This window comes from Bombus vancouverensis, chromosome 6 (genome assembly GCF_051014615.1).
Source record: "Bombus vancouverensis nearcticus chromosome 6, iyBomVanc1_principal, whole genome shotgun sequence".
In the NCBI taxonomy this organism is placed as follows: Eukaryota; Metazoa; Arthropoda; class Insecta; order Hymenoptera; family Apidae; genus Bombus; species Bombus vancouverensis.
This window is the reverse complement of record NC_134916.1, coordinates 9,802,369-9,826,517: the sequence shown is the minus strand read 5'-3', so window position 1 is coordinate 9,826,517 and position 24,149 is coordinate 9,802,369. Positions and strand designations below refer to the sequence as shown.

Genomic DNA, 24,149 nt, shown 5'->3' with positions numbered 1-24,149 from the left:
ACTGACAGAAACTGTCTGCTCGCGGTAAAGAAAACTAACGGCTTATCAATCGTTCGTCAACTCCACAGTCTACTGTGGCTGAAACTCGTTTGAAGCGTTTAGCAACGAGATTAGGTAGGCAGATCTGGCTAAAACTCGCATCTGATTCGTGAAATTAAATAGCGAACAACAGAGAAAGAAAGAAAATCAACGATACGAGTATCGAGATTGGCTGAAACAGAGACCCGTCGAATATACGAGAAAGAAATTTAATTATATTCAACGAGGTTATCGTTATAACATTATGCAATTATCACTTTAATATGCATGATCTGGTTCAGAAATAACGAGAATGCTTCCTACATAACTCAAATTGGTAGTTCTGACAAAAAACAAATAAACTGTTGCGATCCGCGAACCTTATTAAAGTAGCGGATTATGTACACTTTAATTGCTTTCGTTAATATAGAATAATTACCAGATAAGTAATTACGTGTTTGGTGAGCATGTCATGAAAATGCTGCATCACGACGTTGCACCTGCTCTCGTAGTATTATCGCCCGACGAAGTTTTCGTAGCAAAGAAAATTGCACGACCCAGTGCTGCAACTCCTTTATTCTGCAGACCTCGGTGCCGCGGTTCTTCTTGTTCACCAAGATAAGAAATGATCTTAACGTTACAAGTTTCCAGCCGGCTAGTTTCACATCGACAATGAACAAAATATGCTGTTTCTTGTTTCTACATTTACTCGTTATTTCTGGATCGGATCGCGGATACGAGTTTCCGATACTCTGAGATTTAAAACCAGATGTTAACGTCGCCGATTCATCTAATAATTTTTTAACGATTATTCCGATTCATCAAATTTCTTGCGTGTATACCAATCACGGTTCCTACAATGCGACCGAATAGATCCTAAAATTAAAAATTCCGTATAAAGTTATCTAAACTGAATCGAGCGTAGATCGCGGTAATCTCGCGATGTGTCTGCGCGCGCTCTGGCCGGGCGAACTTTTCTGGCGCCGTTTTAAAAAAGTTGGAATAATCCGAAGCTGGAAACGAGCTGAGGCGGAGGGCAAGGGGCAGGGGGAAGGTAGAGGAAAAAAGAGAAAGATTCTTCGATACGGAGAACGAGCCGAACGGTTCGGTGAAAATGAAGCGGTGGCGGTGCTATCGGACGGTGGCCACATGGCGCGATATCGCGTACCCAACGAGTCAAAGTTTGGAAATGGCATGAACGGTACGCGTACCCGTGGACCAGTCTGCCCGATGAGACCGGAAGACGCTCCAGCGTTGCATTCGACCGGTGTGCATCGTGTGCATCGAACGGAAAAACGCTGCGCTGCAGCTGTGTGTGGACGTGTGCGCGATACTCGAAGATACGGGGTCGTAACTGCTTATGGAAGTTGAAGAGAGAACGCTGTAGCTTTGCGAGGTTTTTGCTACTCGAAGAGCAAGGGTCGAGCGAACGGGGGTGGCAGTAAGCAACTGGCAGTGCGGGCACGATAGAGGAAAGAGTTTGGGCCCGGCGGACCTAAGAAAACAGCTCGGTAGCTATTATGATAAGATATTCACTGACAGAAACAGGAGAGGGAAGGAATTTTCAAGTTGCAGCGTAGTCTTCGCAGCCGTATCTAGAATGTAATATAAGGAAACGTGGAGGAAAATAGCGGAGGCAACGGAGCTGAGTGGCCATGCGAACAGCGAACGACGAACGGTGAACGGGCGACCGGTGAGCTGCGAGGCTGAAAGGAAAAGGAAGAAAAAGGGGGTTCCAAGGAACCGGGAGGAAACGGCGGAAAGAGAATGGAGCGGCGCGGGGAGAGCGGATCGCTTCGAAGTGGGAGTCGCAGTCGGAGCTGGAGTCGGAGCTGGAGTCGGAACTGGAGTCGTATTCGGAGTCGGTGGCGTGGGTGCGTCTACAGCGACTTCACCCAGGCCAGTTTCGCTGCCGCCGCTTTTATTTTATGGCAAAATTATTCTGGCAGAAAAATAATTCAATCTCCGCCGCTGTACAGATTACCGTAGCATCTTATCGAGTGAAGCTACCGCCGAATAGCCGCGATAGCATGGTCCAGCTGTCGCGAATGGAATTCTACTTTGCGATTTCAATACACGCGCCAACAGGAGGATAATTAGAGGCGACGGCGATACGAATACTTGGTAAATGCATATTCGGATCTGCCGTTGGCAGTGTACGCGCGATACGTTACGGAGCCAATCTTGCTCCGGCTCATCGATGTCAAAAATGTTTTCCGATTTCAATCGCTAAGTACCTTGGAGTGCGTGGAATCGGCGATCTCGTATCGCGGAAACGAATGGACGCAACGAAATAAAATTAATGAGGGCGGAACGAGGCGAAGCGCTCCGCTCCGTTTGATTTTAACGTTTATATACCATCGATACGGTCGTTATTTTTATATTTTGTCGAGCACAAGTACAACGTCGGGAGTAAACACGACAGGATCGATAGGCGGATATTCGCAAATAAAGAAAGAATGGAAAAGAGATGTCGAGAGGAAAAAAAAAAGGCGGAATTCCCGTCCGACAATAATATCCATGAAGCAGTTTTCTCGTGCCGTCGTAAATTTGGAAATTTTTCTATGATACTTGGAAGTGGAAGCGACGAAGGAGTAGCGAAATAGAAGAGAATGAGCTTTAAGGTCGAATCGGATCTATCGCGTAGCGCGTGGGGATGGGAAGCATCGGCAGCGACAGGATAAAATATCGCTCGACGTATTTCAGAGATCTTAGGGACTTGGTCGACGAACATTGGACTGCAATTGGTAGCGGCACTCGACGATACCATGGCCTGTGGAGCTTTGTGCCGGCCATGGTGCCCGTCACGACGAATCGACGCGGCCGAAAGAAGAATGTTTTTACGTGTCGCCGGTGCCCTCGCATCGCTTACCGTGAATAAAGAATCGTGGAACCGTACAGATGTTCCTTCGACGTATTTCTCGTCGACGCGTCTTCCGCACCTATCATAAAAATACATATCACCGGGCGTATCACGATACGTTTTCCACCTTCGACAAATTACTCTCTTATTTCGAGCCGGGGCTTGCTACCTTTGCCGGAGGGTACACCGTAATCGTTCTCCGGTGGAAAGACAGTCTGAGAAATGGTCGACACCGCCGGAACGAAAATATGAGCAACGCTCAAACGAAGAAGCGCAGGCCCGTGTTTTTCTTTTTCCTTTCGCCGCGGAAGGCCCCGGTTCTCGTACAAAAACCTTCGCGAACATCGTACGTCGATACTTTACGTTTCCACGCGATATCGCGGTAACGTGCCGCTATCGCGAGTTACGCGACCTTCGAAAATGAATATTGTATTTTCCTGTCATCTTATCGGAGACACGGTCGCTTCCAATGGAAGATCCGAAAGTTGGCAACTGTTTGGAATTTCTGCTTCGATCGGTCCTTATCGATGGCAATAATGCTTCATTTTCCAAGCGGGGGATCCCAATGATAACGAAAAGTTGCGAAATCGATGTATTTCGCGTGAAATCGGTAAGAGTAGATTGAATCGGCCATTAACGTTGAGGATCCACGGCAACGAAGATTTTCCTCAAACGAGAGTTTAACAAAGTTCCATGTTATTACGATAGAACAGCGAACTTTGAATATAAGAGGGAGTACAGAAGGAAGCTTGACTTTCAAGGGAAGGCAACTTCGCTTCCAAAAGAGCAAACATCTCTCTGTTCCTTTTTCTCGAGGCAGAGCTCGGCAAATTTTTATCCCGGCGAAAGCATTAATTTGTGAAAAAAAGAGAGAAAAAAAAAAAGATAGTGAAAGAAGAAAAAAGAGAAGAGCCAAGTATAGGAATTTCGCGGCACGGTCGCGGCCTCCCCTTGCTCTAGCTCGCATTTCAGGGATATTTAAGTTTCATCGCGAAACTTTAGCGAGACGCTGCATTTATTAAATCCTCCGGCATATTTGACGAGCAAATCTGAGAATTGTCGTGTCACTGTCGTCGTTCTCCTTTCGTCCGAAGTGAAGGATGAAAAAAAAAGAAAATCGAGACGAGGGGGTATCCGAAGAATGAGCAAGAGAGAAAAAGAGAAGGAAACGAAAGGGCAGAACCATTCATTTATTAAAGGAACGGTATCAATGTTTGAGCTAGTTACATAGATGGAGAAAAGTAAAACACAGCGACAACGTGGATGGCCGTTGATGTATTCCGGTCGAGTAAAAGATTACGTATTACATCTATAGAAAATCAATCTCGTACTCGACTGCCGTTTTAATTAATCGCGCATCAGTTCGACCAGTCGGCCGCTTTCATAATACAATTTTTAATCACGATTCGCGATGTAATTCGATCAATTTAATTACATTTCCCGTGATACAATATAAATTCAGCGTGCCACGCGATAGATAATATTTGATGCGTTAATATCGCGAAAAGTAGGAATCGACGTGTAAAATGGATCAGTGCGAGCCAACGAATAATAAAAGCTATTACCGCGACGATGGATACACAAGGCGCAATTATATAACCATTACGATTAATAAATGCGGCATCGGCTCGCGAAAGGTGGGGCACCATCTGCGTACCGCCCGTTTAAAGTCGCAATCGACCTCGTTGCAACGCGTTTACGATGCTTATTAAATTCATTAGACGCGCGAGTTGCTCCACGTACTCGTTCAAACACGAATCGTCGCCGTTTCTTTTATTCCAATCGTTTCGTTCGTAATGCACGTCCTTTGCCGGTGTAGTCCAACAGCCAAATAAAAATCTCAAGGAATACTTTCGTTGTTTCTCGTTCTCGCCACGTCCAACCGGCTGTGTCCAACTTTCGCGAGTTGTCTTCGATTATCGCCAACTTGGATCTCACCTGTAGGAAACACAAGGCCAGTCTCACGTACGCGAGTGACACGACTCATTCGGGAAGAAAGTTTTTCCGACAAAAGATTTGTTATACGCGTGAATAATAGTTAAAAAGTGGATGCTGGAGCGGTTCTTTCTTTTTTTTTTTCTCGAGCACTGAACTCGTTATCGGAGTTAGGTAACCAGCTACGTACATACATACATACATATATATATATTATACACGTGTATATATAGTACCTAGCAAAGTGAAATGGAGGCCAGGAGGTGGGAAACGGGGGATGGAAAGTTAGCATACGAATGCCCAATTGTGTTTGTGGACTGGTTCGTCGCTCTGATTTACATAGTTATTATGATATTATGCAGATGCAAAAAGATTTTTATCATCGTAGCTGTCCTTGTCGTGGAGGGGAAAAGAAGGTATACAAGTTGTATGACACGAGTGTTCTCTGTCGTCTGTCCGCGTCTGTGACGCGTTGCCGCCGGCATAAGCCAGCCGAAAGGCTGGAGCGCCGCTCGAACGGAGACGATTCGAGAGATCGCGCGGCTTGAAACAATTGGGTTGCAGAAACTAAGTGGACCGCAAATCGCGGATTAAAGCACCGCGGCGTAGAAATACATTAAGGATGCCTCTTTGCATCGCGCGTAGTCACGAGATCCGAGATTGCTCTTGATCCACTGAACTCGCGTTTCGTTGCACCAGCGGTTATCGCGAACAGGAACCAAAACCGTATTTCGCCGACGACGTATGCGGAAAAGCAAACGGCGCCTCTGGAATTGTACAAAATTTCAAAGAGAACGGAAATTAGTTCTCTGCCTTCAACGTCGATGTTAATCTCAGATTTTACGTGTTGCGCAGCTACGCTCCGGCTTCGCTACGTCGTAAATTTCCTTTGCGTATCTTAATCGCAGTAATTTTTCCCGTGCTTTGTAACCACCGTTGTAATCTTCACCGGCTGGCCTTTCGTTTAATCTTATCCGCGTACTCGTAGACAATTCCGCGTTATCGAACGATCGCCCTACTCCTCCGTGTCTAGATGTTGCAGCTGAGCTCGAATTCCGACCACCTCAACCAATCGATGAATTTCGTTGTTCAAGAAACGCTTCTCTGAAACTTCATTGTGCGTCGGATCGTAACAGGCAAAACTAAAGCCGATTACTAAAATAACAGTCGAGTTTAGAAGGAGAGCGCACGAGATTCACCCGAACGAGTTCATTCGCGGCTTCGTATAGCTCTTCGAATATTACGTCAGCTCTCAGCTAGTGGAAATCGTTAAAATTTGTCGCCAATGCAAGCAAAATATCGGCCAACGAAAAACAACGAAGATGTCTTTCAACTTTTTCATCGTCTCGCGTTAATCTGCATATACACGCCTTGTAACAACCTCAACGATTACGCTCTTCGTCTTATTTTCCTAACGATTATTATGCAAGGAGTACGCCACGTAAATATCGAGGCGGCTGGTGGATGGGATAATGGGTAGGTGCGCGGCATTTATCAGGAGGGTAAAAAGGCGTTAAAGTCACCGCAGCAAAAAAAGGACGTAAACGACGCAAACTCGACGGCCACTTAATAAATATTTGATCAATCCTGACGGAGCGTTGCCGGAACGCCCGACCGAGCGATTTCGGGTATTCTCGGTGGACCAAACGGAACGATACCAAAGCGGATTATCGAAACGCCAGTGCAAGTCGAAGGAAAAGTTGGTCGCTCTTTTACCCAGATTCCAGGGACTTTAAATTCTCACGGCTCGAATCCTTGCCGAAACTTTTCTCCGCGATGGAGCACCGTAAATATATAACCCCCTTCCCTGCTCTCGCTTCAACGCGTTCAAAGTCGCAAGCTGTTACACCGCGCGGCACCCACCGGCACCCACCGGCACCCACCTGCACCCAGCTGTCCCTTTCCCTCTCTGGAATCGCCGCCCTGTCGGCGGACTTGCTCTCACCTCGACCGTAAGAGGAGGAGGTAGTGGGCCGAGGCGAGCGACAGAACGAACCGGGAAGCTCCGTTCGACCCTCTCGGTCGCGTAGAAACGTCGATGGCGTGGAGTCGCCGCCGCCACCACCGTCGCCTCTGTCGTCACCGACTACGCCGCGATAATTCCATTTCCACGAAGCGGCGCGAATTCGTACTTTAATTAATCGAATTCGCGCCCATGTCCCTGGGACCTGTCCGCCCCACCGCGGCTGCCAACCAACTACCCTCCGCCACCTTTCGCAACCCTTCCTCCTTCTAGGACAAGTTTCGATCCCGGAAATTAGTAAGATCGCACATGCGGAACACGAAGGTTTCCTAACTGCACGCTGCACATCCACTCAACCGCCCGACCACTCGCGCCTCGTATACGTGCACATACTTTAAGCTTGCACGCGCGCTCACAGGCGCGGACCAGAGCAGCTGGGGACGCGCATTATGCGCTCGCGATTCGCGTCACGCTCCCTTAATATGTCGCAGCTAGATGCTCTCCATCCTTGCCAGCGGAAAAAAGGTTTATTAAAGTCGAGCCAGGGAAATTTGCAACTAAATACCGTATATATATATGTTATATATATATATATATATATACATATATATAATGTACGTATGTACGTCGCACGACAAACGTGATTCAACTTTAGCAGATTGAAATATCGCGACCGGTTTTACCAGGGATCGGAACCACGGAAATATTAGCGCGTTCCGAGCCGTTGAATCGTTTTCAATGGAACGAAAATGGGGTGGAGCGAAGAATGATGCCTAGGGGGTGGTTGAACGAAGTGGAAGGTGTGGGAACAGGCAGCCTTCGCGAAGGCGCTCATCCGAAAATCTAATTTCGGCGTATTCCACTTCCGCTAAGTTGTCCTCAAGTTTTCGGACGTTCGAGTCGCTTCGAAAAATAACCGCGGGAGCCGTGCAATTTGCAATTAACCAAGTCGAACGAAGAAGCCGTTGAGAAAACAAAAGAAGCGGAACTGGCGCGTGTTACGTTAGGGCGTGCTTAAGGTTTCCAGGTTGTTGCGCCAACTTTCGAAACTATTTTAGCGACGAACGCGGTACACCGAGTAAGATCAGCCGCAGCGCTCACGCGCAAACACGAAATTGCGTTTAAAACTTTGGCCCCCTTACTCCCGCATGTTCACCGGAATAGCGTGCATTTCACACGCGTCATCGTACGCGTAGCACGATTATTCCATTCACGCCTTCTTCGTCCTCTGATACGAGCCTGCGTGCCGCACGTATGACCGCAGCGGCGCGTGTCCTTAAAGCTGGAGGCGCGAGGAGATTACATCTAATATGCGAGCCAAGCGTCGGAACCTTGTCTGCCAAACTATCCTTTCCTCGATGAAGGCTCGCGAGTATCGTGACTCCCACCGTGCGCATACCTGGCGCGCGTGGTCACGTGCGTCTGCATTACCGGCTGGTAATTAACGTCAATCTCGTGCTCTTGCAGCGCGTTTCTCCGGGCGTTGTAACCTCCACCTCCTAGGCGCCATCCTAACGCAAACCACGCGGATGTTTGCGATATTAGGCTGCGTTAGGTATGGGGACGAGAGCGCGCTGCTTATACTTTGACGGTTTAATTAGGAGTTTCGAGCGAGATAAGCGGCCCATCGTCGTCGACGATAATCGAGAAAGAACGATTGACCGGTGACCTCCGGCTCGATCATTCGTTCGTTGGTTCGTTGCCGGGCCTCGCTCCGACCGAATATTTTTTAATAACCAGCGTACCTCGTCAGTGAAGTAGCCGATTCTTGGAAACGGCGAACTTGACTTTGTAGCGGAGTTACGACAAGTTGGAGAAGAGAGGTTGTAGACGGTGGCGACGATAGAACCGTGAAATTTCAGAGGAGCGACGTTACGATGGATTAACGGAGAGCTTTATTAATCGGTTAACCTCTCACAATTTATCTTTCCGAAGAAGCGAGTTTAAGTTTTCGCGGCGGGTCTCGGGAACTGCTGGAAAAGCGTTTACTCGCGTCGATATACATCGCGAACAAGTTAAAGCCTGTCTGCGCGCTTTCTCGCCAATCAACTTAGTTGCTGATAATAAATATCATTAGGATGACTCGACGGAACGATATTTTTCAAAGCGACCGCCAGATATGCTGGAACCCCGAGAGCTCGGTGTCCCCGATCGATTCATTTGTCAGGAATTTACCGAGGAGCCTGTGGGTCTTCGGAAACGAGCGGTTTGACCCGGAAAAAAGGACCTACGTCGGTTTCGAGCTTTCGTAGATACCGTTTTTACCTCGCCGTGCCATTGTTCTTACGCGAACTTCGACATCGATTCCATTACGATCACGCTGGTGAAATGGTCGTTCGGTTTCGATGGACAATTTGACAAATCGTCGGAACGATCCTACCGCGGCGGTGATCGATTCCGTTGGAGGGTAAAAGTATCTAACGGGAAACCGAGTCGAATCGTTTCGGATCCAGCCGAGGCCAGACGAGCCAAGGAGGAAGCGGCACTATGTCAGGGAAATGAACGCGTTAGTCACGCGTTGCACGCTGCGCCCTGGGGGTCACTTCGCATTCATAACCAGAACCATGGCGTTCTGATGCTTGCGGGATAAGATCGGCAGCAAAGGAGCGCGCACGCGCGGCAACCGCTTAAGCGGTAAACTTGTAAGTGGCGAAATAAAGTTAGAAGCTCTCTGCTACCGTGTCTGTGACAGTTTAATTAATATCTTTCATCCTCAAAGGAAAAACTTGGTGAAGTAACCGGCACGGGCCCGGCCAGAGAGAGAGAGAAAAGAGCTAGTGGGGTAGTCGAGGCAAGCCGAGTGGAGCTACTTCAACTTCAGGGACATTCACCACCATCGTTGTCGTCGTCGTCGTCGTCGTCGTCGTTCGCAACCGCCCCTCCTTTTCTTCTTCCAGCGAGCTTTCGTCGCTTTACGCGCCAGCCTTGGGAACAAACTTTGTCGTTTTCCGCTATTTTCGATGGTCTCGCGCGTCAATGAGCCCAACGCGAGGCGGCTCCGGGACACGAAACTCGGGCAGTTTCGTGCCAACGAAAGGGAACTCGACAACCGTTTTGCACACTCTGGGTAGATCTTGCGGAAGATCCCCGAGAGTTAGTCAGACCTTCTTTGTATTCACCGATGAATCTTCTTTCTTATCGCGTCTTATTCTCCCTACGTTCTCGCTGTATCGCGTTATCAATTTCAATTACGTAAGCAGCCTTCATGGTTAACGTCGAAACTGTCGCAGTAGTGGAAATTTATCATTTTTCACGCAAGTTCCAGATTAGATTTACCACGGTGCGCTTTTGGGAATTTGAATAATTTCTTGCGAGATATATGCATAAAAGTTTATTTTGCATTATATACGTACAGCCTCGTTCGCTAGTACGCCACCGTGCATAAGTGTTTGGAAATCTGATTTAATTCGATCAAGCTGTCTCTGCCGTTAGTTCTTTAGCTCTTGCTGTAACTGGATTCGACGTTGCTGAATTTAATACCAGACATCTTCCATATTTCCATATTATCGTCCAAGTTTTATATTTATCTCTGATAAATGCTCCACACTTTGCAAAATCTACGCAAATATTTGAAACACGAATAGACAAATACACATTAACGTTCTAAATGTCAGACAAATACACGTAATATCACTCGGTTCTATCGATACAGAATATTTGACACGAGTTGAACGATTTACAGCCTAATTCGTCAAATTCAGTTATAAACAATTTTTCGCCGATTTATGTTTCCAAACGGCCTATTTGACTCGTTAGTAGCACTTTGCTGTTTCACGTCATTGTGGACGTAATAAACGAAAAGCGAAACGCACAATGACAGCTCGACGGCCGTACTTTTCTGCCAGCATCGAACTTCTACCATGGTTAAAAGATAAGAGGTTTTGTTCGACTAACGTTAATATTTTTAGTCGTAATTATAATTCAGTATTACTTTTGCCTGCAACATATTTTGTTGTTTATTCTATAGCTTTTTATACAACATCTTCCTCCCGTTAATTACAAACAACGCGCGTGTAGTTGCAGGTAATTTTACCTTAACCATAAACGTATTTTAATACAGCCTCGCCAAATCGTTAAAGGAAATAATTATATCGTATTATCTGTTGATTCTACGTCAGTTTAACATAAGAAGATTGTGTAAGTATCGCTTTTGATCTTCAGTCTCGGACCTTCTTCTCGTTAATTTATACATTTTACCAACATTCGTGTACCGTTGTTACAAATTGGATAAAGTATTCGGCCATACTTACGAACCTTAATATCTATATCACCTTCATATACCTCTCGTTTTCATCTATTTGATAGAAAATTTATGGTTTAAACGTCGTCTTGGTAGTTGCAGCGTTAATTACGAACAGGTGGCCTTGATCGTTCGTCGAACAGCTTTCGGATCTTCTCTTTTTGCATTCCGTGATAATCATATCCTTTTGTTTATTCTTGGCCTGTCGGCGACCGTTATCAGTCACCCCGCTTTCCCGTTATCTATCCGTTTAAGCGACATACCACGGCCAACTTAGCAGCTCTCGAAGGACATTATGCTCGTGTAACGGCGTGCAGGCCTCCGGTAAGGCGTTACCTAGTTCCATCATGGCTATGTATAATCGCTAACCACTGCGGTAACCCCTTATCTGATCTCGTGCTGTTACACCCTCCCTAATGAGTAATCAACGAAACGTCGCATTGTTAACGTCGCAAATAGATTTGGGACGATTGGTGGCTTGCCACAGTGAGAGAACTAACAAAGCTCGATGCGGCTTGCGATGAAATTAAAACGCGTTAACTGCTTTCTCTCGACACATCGAACGCCGATGGTTCTCGCGCGCCGGCACAACTTTCTCTTAAACACGATGAACGCGATATAGTTAAAGCTTTAAATTAAACTTAGGCAAACTTTAAATTAAACTTAAGGTATCCCTGGCACTGTCGAGCGTTCCAAGCTCTCCAAAGAAGGGAATCAATCGTGCCACGTAATTGGAAATCATCGAATCGTTGAACGAACATTGTTCGATCAAAAGCGATTTGCCAGCGGGCAAAACATGTACAGAAATACACGTAACATTGGCGGTATAGTCGACCAGCGTTTTTCTCGAAAATGGTAAGTTTTTAGGGAAAAATGACAGAGGTTTTAATGCTTTTTACGGCGAACGTGTGATAGCGTACGCCAATTTTTCATATGTGTTGTACCGTGTTATTCGGGTGAACGTTGATGACGAACTTTAGTTTTTCTAAATGGAATGCTATAAATTTGTTTATATCGTACAAAAACCTGCATCGAGAAGAATTCAAACACGCAGCGTATTGTGACCCTCAAGGTCAATACTGCGGATATGACAAATTCCCGTACGCTATCATATTCGCGATAAAGGACATTAAAAATTTTCCCGCCGTCGTGTTTTTTCGAAAGCCGTTTTCGAGAAAAACGCCACCCCGATATATCGTGAACATTCTGTATATATAATGCACACGGTATACGTGTATGCAAAATATATAGTATTTATGTACAGGGTATAGTTGTAGGTTTTTCTGGTCAAACTTTGTCAGGATGTTTTACGAGCATAAACAACGAACAAACGTTACACGAAGATAGGTCGTTTAATCCTTCGGTTCCCATAGATACCAATAGGTGCCATTTTTTATTTGTTTTATAACAGATATCAGCGAGGTGATAATTTATCTCCTCTAATGTCTTCTAAACTATTTACCATTTATTTGCCATTTATTTAAAACGCGTTAACTCGTAGTACCATCGATAGGATCCTTTATCTGATTCGATTATTAACCGGTTTTTTTTTATATTTACGGCAAATTTGCAACTCGTAACAACGATAAGAAGATAATATATTTCACGTATATTTTAAGACGAACTTTCAAAGTCTGTCGTTTTGTATCGAAACGAATAAATTTTACACGTTGCGTTACATTCTCAGCTATTGAAATTCCTGAGCTATTGAAGCTTTCATTGAAAATAGCAATAAAAATACACAAACGCGGAGAGAATAATGCTTTGCTGTCCGATATAGTGCGAGTTTAAGTACTTACATCGTCGAACTTTTGTTTATGAACAATTCTAATAAATATTAATGGTCATATTGAATCGATAAAACGGTTGATTGGTTTATCGAGATAAAGGATCGAAATTAAATTCGCAGAGTAGTAAAGCGAATTATTTATCATCGTCAGTTTCGCATCGATAGGAATTTTGAGATGCAGCCGAAATGGAAGAGTGACAGTTAACGAAGCTAATTGGTTGCATTAATTAAATATCTATGAAATCTATTCTATTTTTTTTGAATAATATAGTAACTACAAGTCACGATGCGATTCGTATTTCCTATTTTTATTGTCATCTTTTAACGTTCAAACGATGAAAGCTGAATTGCATGTGGCACATACCGGTATTTCACGTTTATTACTTTCCAAACTTCATCAACGAGTTATTATTCAAATATCAAACGATATAAATAATTTCAAGTTTCAAGCGAATTTTAGTACCACACGGAGGAAAAGATTCTTTTTGTCGGACTCTTCGCTGTAAAACGTTCGAGACTCGTAACAACGACGGGCAAGTTTCCGCCAGGCGAGAGTTAATAGAGCTTTAAACAAACTTACGTTCGTGTAACGTTCGTTTTTATTCATATCCATAAAATAACCCGAAGACTCGTTTAGAAAGATTGCTACACTCTGTATAATTTCTGTCGCGAACAAACGATTTCCGGGAAACAAAAGATCGGATAACCATCGACGGCCATCATCGCGAAGCTACTAATACAGATGTATCCGAACGTCGAATCCACGAAATCTGCACAGCAGGGGACGAATCATTCTTCCACTGGGAATTCATCTATTCTTCGATGTTGTTTCTCGCGAATTCATTCGTTCTTGGTAACGAGATTTCACCACGTATACTTTGATTTCTCCGCTTTGAAGCTCTATAGATCCACTGTTCTCTTTGTTATCTAACGATAGGAGTAAACCTGCTACAGCGTTATATCCCGGCGGAAGAAGAGACACATTTGCCAAAAATACGCGTTCATTTCCACGCTTGCGAATATATTTGCGTATATAGTCGACGATTAGCCATGTAAAGTACGAGCCGAGAACGAGCGTGGCTGATAACGATGCACGTAACCGGGTTTTTCATGGCAAAAATCCTGATGCGTCTTTTCGTGCACGGAAATAAAAGCTACGCGGCACAGAACGAATGCGATAGAACGACACAGAAGCTACCGATGAAAACCGCGATTAGGTGATTCGAACTGGGCACTGTCCACGCGAAGTCACCGCAGTAATTAAACCCTTTGACGTGCGTAGTTCGACGAGTTCGAGCACCTCTGTCACCGTCCTGAATTCGAAAAAAGAGAAGGAGAGAAGAGAAAGGGGGAGGGGGGACAAGAGGAGACAAAGGAAACAAGGACAAAAAAAAACAGGAAGAAAGAGAAAAAAAAATATTGGAGCGGATGAGAGAGGCGTCGTGGAAACGACGAGACTCTCGGGAATAATACGCGGTCGGACGACAGAGTCATCGGCTTTGGGAATTTGGTCCAAGTTAGTTATCACCGATGTACACGCGAGCCAGAGCCGCGAAATCGTTTGTACAGTTTCGCTCGTTGTTACCTGCCGTAATAGTTGTAATTCGTTTCGATCCGTTAGGGGCGCAAAATTAATTTCGCGCTCCGTACGGCGTAAACGCCGTACCGCTCCGCGGAGCAGGAAATCGAGATGAAAAAGTTTTCAAGGACGTTCTCGAGCTTAATCGTCAGGACGATTACGGTCACTGCGTAACCACGCAGAGGCGAAAGTTGATTCGTTTCCGGCCTCGTAATTAACGTCGGGAACGAAGGCGAGCCGCGTTGAAGACGTCGCGTCGCGTGCACCGTGCTATATCCGCGGCATCAACGCCAAGATTCGTTCGGTTCTCTGTCGGTTTTCTGTCGGCTTTCTGTCGGTTTTCTGTCAGTCGGTGGCACGCGTTCGAAAAAGAAAACAATGCTTTTCGATATACGGGAACGAGCATATACCGACAAATATATACCTGGTAGCGTAGGATTCGTCGCAGAGGCGTCCTGGCGCGCGGCGTCGCTAGTAATTGCAGCCCCGCCGAGATTGGTACTGTAGTCTTCGAGAAGTACGTAGCACAGTAATAGCCGTGCCACCCTCATTCTGAAAGTGGAAGAAAAAGAAACCTGAACAATAATAATGACTATCTTTCTCTCTATCTATCTTTCCCTCTCTCCAATCTCTGCTTTCTCTGTTTCGCCTAACTCGTACCCATTGCCCCGTTCTTTACCCCAAACTCCTTTTACTACTTGTTTCTTTTCTTCGTACACCGGCCTCCTGTTTATTTTTCTTTTCTTTTTTTTTATTATTCCTTTCATTCTTCCCATTTTTCAATCGATACATTTGTCAGGCGATGGTACGAGCTGCAAGTTCGCGCAATTTCACGTAATGCACATTTGGTGGAGAAGAAATCGGGGAAACGGTATCAGGGTATTACTCGTACATCCTCGATTTCTTCTCTGTCCAAGGCAGGACGCAATTATCTTTTCCACGCTATCCCGTAAATAACTATTTCGACCATTTACGAGCACAGATTTCAGCCGGCGTGCGAGCAGAATTTACCACCGTCCGACGAAAAATTCGTATACACATGGTATGAGTGCGAACGGCACGACCGCCCCTTCTTATTTACGGCAGGACTAAATGAAAAGTTTCTCCTTTCCTGTCGCGTGTACCACCGGCGGCCCACCTATTCTACCGCGATACGGTTCTTGTTTCTTTTCACGGTAAACAACGACTCTCGCACGCCCGCACTTTTACACATCGACACAGCCTGTCGTATCTTTTTCGTTCGAACCGATGTCAGATTATACGTTCTTTGTTTTATCTCGTTGACGCGTGATCGATGCTTTCAGCGAAGCGGGCGAAAGATCCGCCGGTTCGATGAAAATCCAGCAGAGACCTTCGTTCCCGATCCTCGGGGATATCCGCGGCAAAGGAAAATTCTACACGCGGTATTTCGCGAGAATGCACGTCTGAATCTATGCGTAGCAACGAGACGGCGAATCCGACGATTTCCTAGCGGAATTAACAAACGTCGCGTAGAAGACCGGACGATGGACGAGAAACGATTTTAATTCGGCGAGAAACGATTTTTAATTGGACGAGATAAGCACGCCGATGATATCGCTGTATTTACCCGCGAGATACTAATTTCCAAGCATCGATTCCAGCTAGTCACTTGATAGAATCGAACGTTTGTACGAAGGTACACGAAGCAGAAGAAAATTCGATTTTCGTCGTCGTTAAAAGCTTCTTCGAACAGATTGATAATACAAGGATCCGGGCGAAAGAGATTTCACTTTTCGAAGCAAAATTCCATTTCCGAGCGTCTTCCGTGTGTTTACCATGATGAGCTGTTTGTCCGCAAACATAGTCCGTTGAGAAAAGAATCGTGCAAACGTTATGATCGATTTAAAAGCCTCGTCGGCGAAATGGTCGGAAATGTCTTTGCGAGCGCTCGCTCGCACGAAGGATACGAAGGAAGGAAAAAACCTTAATGGCTCGCTTGGCATTGTACTGGAAATAAGTTGATCTCGATTCGACGATGGCTATCCCGCGCGCGTGAGTTCCCCGGGGGATGTCTTTCTTTAGCAATTTAGTAATCCCGAAAAATTGGGAATCCTCGTTTTGTCTTCATTACGGTGAAACGGCGTTAAGCGCGGCTTAAATTTCGTACGGCCAAGCAACTCGAACGACTTTGCTCCGTTCTCTTGCTGCAAGTACGATCGTATAATCAAGGAAAATGCGAACTTGTAATTTTTATTACCGAGCTTTATCGAGGATCGAGGATCCTCGTTGATCGTTAATTACTCGCATCAAAGAGAAGGACGCGTATTATCGCGATCGATCGGCGCCGAGACCGATCGTTTCTTAATCACGGATTCACGGAAAGGACCGAGGCGCGCGTACTTTCCTGCAAAAGTTGTCGGACGACCGGAAATTTTATTCCACGAACGTTTCCCTTTCCTTGCGAGAACGTATCTCAACGAATGTCGCGCGGATTTAATTTCTTTCCCTTCCTCCTTTCTCCACCTGTCTTCCCGGTGAAATCCTGTGTCGACCGTCGACACAGTTTCACCGTGTACGCGATTATACGCTTTCGGGAAGATTTATTCGCGCGATCGCGATCGTTGAATCGCATCGACTCGACTCGACTCGACCGTTTACTCTCGCCGTTTCGCAATCCGAAGAATAATTTTGGAACAGGATGGCAGAAAGGTACATATATCATTTGCATACGCGTAACTATGCAAATACGAGACTATTCTGCGGAGAAACAGATTAATTATCTAGGATGCCGTTGAAAGCAGTGAGTATCCGTTTTTGCGAAAGACTTCGCCTCTGCCTTGGCCGACCGACGATTACGATCGTACCTACCTCATCCAGGATTAACCGATTAGACGCGAAATTAACGTGTCCTTGGGGTTTCGGGTCTCACGATCGTTATACCATTCCCTTCGAACAGACGTTCCATCGAAGACGAACGGTTACCGTTGTAACGAGAGATCGTTACGGCAAGTTGGCTTTCGCGCGCACATATCCAATCGATTAATCTTACTCGCGAAAAGACCATGAAACCTGTTCCAAGTAAATATCGAAACGTAATTTCGGCTTCTACGTAACGATTGCTCGGACGAATCAGACGAATTCTTGGCGGCTAAACAAATTGAACGCTCGGACGCGAGAGTAGGTTCGGGACAATATTAAAATTCATACTCGTCCGATATTACCGCGTAATGAATCTCCTTCGGGAGACGAATTTATCAAAGTCAACGACAAGGCCATTAGCTATGACCATCTACGGTGACCGGTTCGATAAAAACGCGTCATATGCGAATATCGCCGGTTGTTTTTACTCGTCTCTAGGAGGGATCCCGTGGCCGTCGATCGTCGTTGATCGGCCGAGCGGCAACGATTTCCGATCGTTTCGGGTATACATCGCGGAATCGACGGTAGTCGTTAGTTTTTTCTCCGATATCGAAAATTGAATTTCCCAGCTCGGATTATCGTCCCGTTATATTCGCAAATTGTTATCGCAAAATTAATCGACGTCCGTTCGATTCTGGCCAGCTAGAAGCCCGTCCACGCGTACCTATGATCCTTATAATTCACTTGGAATTCACCAGGGAATTCCGTTGGAAAATATCACGTTGATGTATGGCCCCGGCGGAAAATCACCGCTCGTAACGCTATGTGATCGTTGGTAACCACCAGCCGAACGCTGCTAAATCCTCTGGGAATTTGCGAATCGAATGCCTCGAACGGTGATCTATCGAACGATCCTGACGATCGATGGACACTCGCGTTTCACGTTCTACTTTTGTTCGTCCTTATTGGCCCAACCGATTCGTACGCGCTTAACGATAGCCGTGCAACTTGGTCAACCAATTGGTTCCAAACTTATGTACGTCGCCGTTCTGACATTACCTCGTGGGAAAGGTGTAGCATTATATTCGTAAATGTACGCGGCGCGTCATAGATGGATGATCGATATGTATCTGTTTTCTTTTCGATACGACACACTTCTTGTTAACTGGTGTACGAGAAAAGGTAAAACGCGTTCGTCCGATCGAGCTCGAACCTTTGAACCAAGCGTCACGCTATGCTTCTGGCAAGGGACGCATCCCCGGGCGTCGAGACGCGTGTACTGACAGCGTCGAGCTAGCCGTCGAGCGAGTCGAGCGTCGGAACGCTCCGTCACGGAACGCTTGCCTCGCATAGCGCAGGTCCAGGACCTCCTGTCCCTTCTTTCCTCTTCCCTCTTCTCTCTTTCCACTTTCCTCTTTCCCTCTTTTCGCTCTTTCTTTCCTCCGCCTCTTCCTCCTTCTTTCGCTCGCTCCGTCCACGCCACACCACGCACCACCCTTGGATATAATATTCAATTTATTATGTAGCTTTGATGCACGCGGAACGTCGTCGCCGAAGAGGGAAGAACAGGAAGCGGAGGTAGAGCGCGAGTGAACGGCCAGCGTGGACCACGGGAAAATAAAGGGCGAGAGAGAAAAGCGGGATTTTCGGAAGAAATCGTTCGAGACCGAAACGATATCGCGGCACGAGTTTGCCGCTCGTTGGTCGAAAAGCGTTCCGCGGTCCACGAAGCTTCGCGCTTTCTGACGTTCGATCGCTTGACGACCCGTAAACGAGAAAAGAGTCTAAACGTTGATCGCGATGTCAAAGAAGGAAAAAAACCGTAATGGGGAGGAGGAGCCTCGGGATCGAAGCAACCGACACTATATTGTTCGCGCCTGCGCCCACTTCCGCTTTCGATACGTTCTTCCGAAATCGTATTTCGAAAGATTCCCGTGATCTCGATTACCAACCCCCACCCCCATCGTGAACCGAACGTATAACCAAAAACTCTTGGGGTGGAATTTTTCCAGTGGACCGAGCGAAGTTGACTTTCCACGTGCCCAACTTATGAAATAACATTTATTTTGTACGAAATAACATTTATTTTGTTTTTATTTTGTATAAGCCAGGATTCCGTTAATGGCCAGCAAATATTAGTAGAAAAATAAGCGTTCACCGTCGGTTTTTCCGTTTCGTTTGTGACGCTACACCTTGCATGGCCGAATACGTTCAGAGGAGCGGCAAACGTCATATTTGCCAATCACCAGATGTTTTACGCCAAGGTAAACAATCCGGTTTTTAAAAACCGTGGAAAGAGTAAAAACCGTGCAGTATAATCGACAAACCGTGTCTGGGAAACCGTGAAAGAGCAAATCGCGTTCGAGCGTAACGCACTGTAACAGAGTGTCGTTCACGATACGGAGCATCTCCGAGGAACAAGAGATCCGCTTCGTTACGAAAGCTGGCTGGATTCGATGCACGATGTGCCGCTGGATTCGATGGCCACGTGGCCTCTCGTCGAGCGTTCTCCCGTGAGTGGAAAATTTACGAGCGAAGAACATTCGTGGAAAGTGCTCGACCCCACACTCCAGGTCTTCAATTATGACAGTGAGAAAAAGTATACATTAAGGGGATTGCTCGGAGCAGCTGAAACAACTATATGCAAAGGGCGCAACAAAATTGCTGCTTAAGCTGCGCTAGGCGAAGATAAATGAAAAGGGTTTAGAACTTAGAAGGCGCCACAAAAGCGGAGAAACCGTCCTACCGACGTCTCGACGTCGCTAGACCTATGAAAAATTCCTGCACACGTCGAGACTACCGCGACACCTTCTTATTCCATCGATACGTTTATCGCAGGCAAATAAGCCATTAACAACGCGACCACGAACAGAAATTGTCACGTTCGCGGAAACCAGCGATCACGTGTATGTATATGTCGTTCGTACGTACGTGCACGCTCCAACCGATTTGTAGAAACAAAGGAATATTCAACTAACGCGCGAAAGTCACCCGCGTACTTATCGTCTTCTTAGGCAATCGGCAAATCGTACATTTTAACTACCTGTCGAAGAACTGATCGACGGTGTATTAAAACTCGAAATGCGATTCCATCGATGTACGATATTTAATTGTTTCGTGACCACGAACGGGATGCCTCGCTACTTCGAGATACGTACGTCGTTTATGCGACATCACGAACGAAATATCTCGCTGCCACAACGCCGATTGTGCAACGCTACGGACGAAATATCCTGCGTTGCAATGTCGCTTATGCGACGCTATGGGCAACATATCTCGCGTGTCTTCATTAGAGTGTGAAATGTCTCGATCGAAAATTTAGGCTAAAAGTTACAATATGCTTAATAGTAAATGGTATAAATAGTTATTAGAGGAGTTACGGTCAGTTGTCGATCAGTTATCAACGAATTATCAGCGATCTAATTAACGAGTCATTAGCGATCCTATTTTACGACTTATACGCTATACTATACTATACTAATTCATTATTTTAAATATATTCGACGGTCTCAACAACAAGCGATAACGTTTAATAAATCTCACTGATCAAACATTCCTCTAAATATAAAATTATAATATTATATTAAGCAACAGGGTTCTAACGATTACTTCTGATTAGCAAGTGGACACTGTGGCGTGTGTTCTGTTATCTTTTACTCTTTTATTTTGTCTGGCTATGTATACCAGCTGCTACATCTTTGTCTTAATAATCGTTAGAATAATCGATACAGCAGCGTCTTTAGTCGATCGGTCTAATGTTTGCAGATCAGAGCCGACAGTTTGCAACGACGAATACACCTTAAGGTGTTGGGATACCGATCCGCCGTTCGATTTTACGGCGATACACGCGCGGACACCAAATACGCGTTAACTTTCAACGATTATCGAAGAAGCACAACGTATTTCGAACTACGGGTTATCGGTTACGAAATTCGATCGTTCTCAACTTTGGATTTCGTCTCTCCACTTCGCTGCTTGTAAAGTGATAGACGAAAAGGTTGTACGCTTAAATACGCGAACTACTGTACGGTTGAACGTATCGTAAGCATAAATACGAGTAAAGGATCGAGAACTTAATAGATTCGTGTTTTTAAACGATGAAAATAGAACACCTTGCATATACGTAGATCGGAGGGAAAAGCGATACAGGATGCAAATCGAGCAAACTTTTACAGGTACGGTAGCATGCGATATCGTAAATAAAATAAATTCCTGGCTCGTTTGAAATAGCTCGTTCGTTCTTTTTATAATCAAGGAACGTCCGGAAACGAGAGAGCTCATAAGCCGGCTTTCTAGGTCGATTCTACAAGCTGCCGCGTTCGACGAACTTAACGCAATCGTGTAATTATACCATAAACCGGTTGTTAATAGGAGTGGCGGGAAAAAAGCATAGGAATCAGCAGGATTCACGCACGCACGGTTCGACCGGTAAAATGAGATTTGTCCAATTAAATAATTTACAGTAACCACTAGGTACAATTAGCGAAATGACACGCGTTCCATCGGCACTCGTACAGCTACACGGATTTTCCAGATGTAATAGCCGTTTTGGATTTCGGCTAAATCGAATTATGCTTTGGCGCAATGCATCAGGGGAGAATTTACATCTGGATGCCATCCATTTTAGAAGACCGGTGTCCCCGGTCCACCCGCCGCGTTAACGGATTGTCGATGTTAATGTTTGCAAAAAGATCACGTTATGTTTCGGCCGTTTTGAGGCGCGTCATTAGTCGAGCTCGTTTCACAGTCGGCAATATTCTACGTTAGTCGTGCAAACAATCGCGCGCTAAATAATCTCGCGACACGCTTGCCGCTCCTATGCAGACGTTCCACTCGTTCAGATGCTTTTCAATTCTCATCGGCGATAATAAAATCGCTGGAGAAACGTTTCCATTCGATTATTATTATCGTTTTTCGAATTACCTTGCATTCCGTCTCTTATTCTTCTCCTTTCTTCTCTCTTTTGTCTTTTCTTCCGTTCTTTTTTCCCCCTTTTTTTTTCATTTTCAACGTCGAAGAAATGATTCGGAAAACCGACGCGATCTAAAAGCTCGGAGCTTAATGCTCGTAATCGTCGATAATATATCGGAGGCTGCATTATATCCGAGTTCAAATTATATCGGAGCAGCAGCCCCGGCAGAACTTGGGGAATAACGGTCGATAGAAATGCTCGAACAGTGATAAAGTAATAGTATATATCGGAAAGTATAGAGCTAGTTAAAACTTAGTCGCAGAAACTATTTGTGGTGTAATAGATATCGTTTTACCTTATGGCCGGCTATCTGCAAACTTTAACGCCGCTTCATTGTTAAGCTCGCCACTTGAAGAGACGAACCGATAACGTTCGACGAAGCTTCGAATTTTCTTTTCCCTTCCATGTAGGACGTCCTTTGTGCCCAGCATTGGTATAAAAAAAGCCCCGAGTTCGACGCATCCTCGCGTGAGCGTAAAACCCAACGGTTAATGCGATTATCGTCGAAAAAGCATCTCGTCGTAATCTGTCGTGGCATTTAACTCGCTCGTTATTGCGCGAGAAGAGGAACGCGGCTTCGAAAAAGCAGACCAGTTGCGTTTGTATATAAATCGGAAGGGTAACAACGCGACCAGTCGCTTTCGAATTTTAAGACGTCACGACTGTCCAAGTTGCCAACCTGTCCAAACAGACGTAGGTTATCGTACGAAGCATCCGTTAGGTCGAGCATCGTTCATCCGTTTCTTCGGTGTATCTCGCCGGAAAATTCGTTTATCGTACGCGCGACGCACTAATGCCGCTAAAACTTTCATAGTAATGTTCGCGTGTGCGCGTGTATACCAACCGCGCACACAGAAGACAAACGTTTACGTACATTTCATAAAATACGTGACTGCGCGTATTTTCACCGGCTTATCTTTGCCACCACACGTGTCACGCTGTCCACTACGTGTACGCGTGTCAGTCTGTACGCCTACGCTCGATTCACGTGTGCGCGTGCGGAATATACAGCGGTATATAGGTTGCCTGTTAAATGGCGCGTTGCTCATCTACAGGGGTGGTTGCGAGTTAGTCGATCGGTTTAGTAGTTTCTTTGAAACGTCGAGCTCGATATTCGATTGGAACGGCGACGAGACGAAAGAAACGCGGCGCTCTCGCAGACAAACTGTAACAAAGTGCAGGGAACGTTATTTATCAGCGATCACGACCAACGATCACACACTTTCGGGCAAACGAGTCCGAAACGATTCGGCGCAACCGCGGGGGTGCTAAGCGGAGTTTAAGCGGCTTGAGGTTACCGTAAACGCGACGAAACGCTCGACAAGCAGCGAGCGTGTAAAACGCGTAGAACAAAGATAGAAATTTTTGGGTAAACCGAGAGAAAAACCGTAGGGCGAATAGATGCGCGCGTAAACATACGCGACACCGCGCGTCAACTTCTCCTCGGCCCGTTTAGAACGATACACACGTCGTCGTACGTCTTGCCGCGTTTCGGATTACACGTTGAACTAAGACCGATAGAAGGTGATCTGACGTGTTTACGGACATTGTCGGATGAATCCTCGGAAGTCGTAAAACGTACGAACATTCTCGCGTTTCCCTTCAGCCATTTTACGAGTAATTTCCCGCGAGTGTTGAGTTTCCTCAGACACGACAGACACGAAACTTGCCCTCGCGCTCTCACCCTTTCCATTCGAACGGCGCGGTGCCCTGTCTCGTTTTAAGAGACCGTCACTTGGTGAAACTCGACCGCGGAAAGCACCTTCCCCGACTGAATACTAATTAGTATTTCAATTTCGTTCGCATTAATATTAAACCGGACCGCAAAGGTGTTCTCCGCTCAGCCAAAAGAAGTATTAAAAACAAGCGAACGGTAAATCGACCGTTTTCATCGTTTTTAATGAATGCTCGCGACTCGCGCGTTTCACCTCAAAGCGCGCGCCGCAATCGCTTTGTTCTTGCTGTTTCCT

General features: G+C 45.8%; 1 protein-coding gene across 1 annotated transcript in view; it reads right to left on the bottom strand.

Moving 5' to 3' along the window:
• LOC117158145 (lachesin) overlaps positions 1-18,488 on the bottom strand; it is a 35,599-nt gene extending 17,111 nt beyond the window's left edge. The window contains exons 1-2 of the mRNA XM_033336763.2: positions 18,267-18,488; positions 14,812-14,939 (exon numbers count right to left, since the gene is read on the bottom strand). Coding sequence (XP_033192654.1) covers positions 14,812-14,938 — 127 coding nt within the window. The 5' untranslated portion in view covers position 14,939; positions 18,267-18,488. The remainder of the gene's footprint in view (positions 1-14,811; positions 14,940-18,266) is intronic.
• Between the last annotated feature and the right edge of the window lie 5,661 nt (positions 18,489-24,149).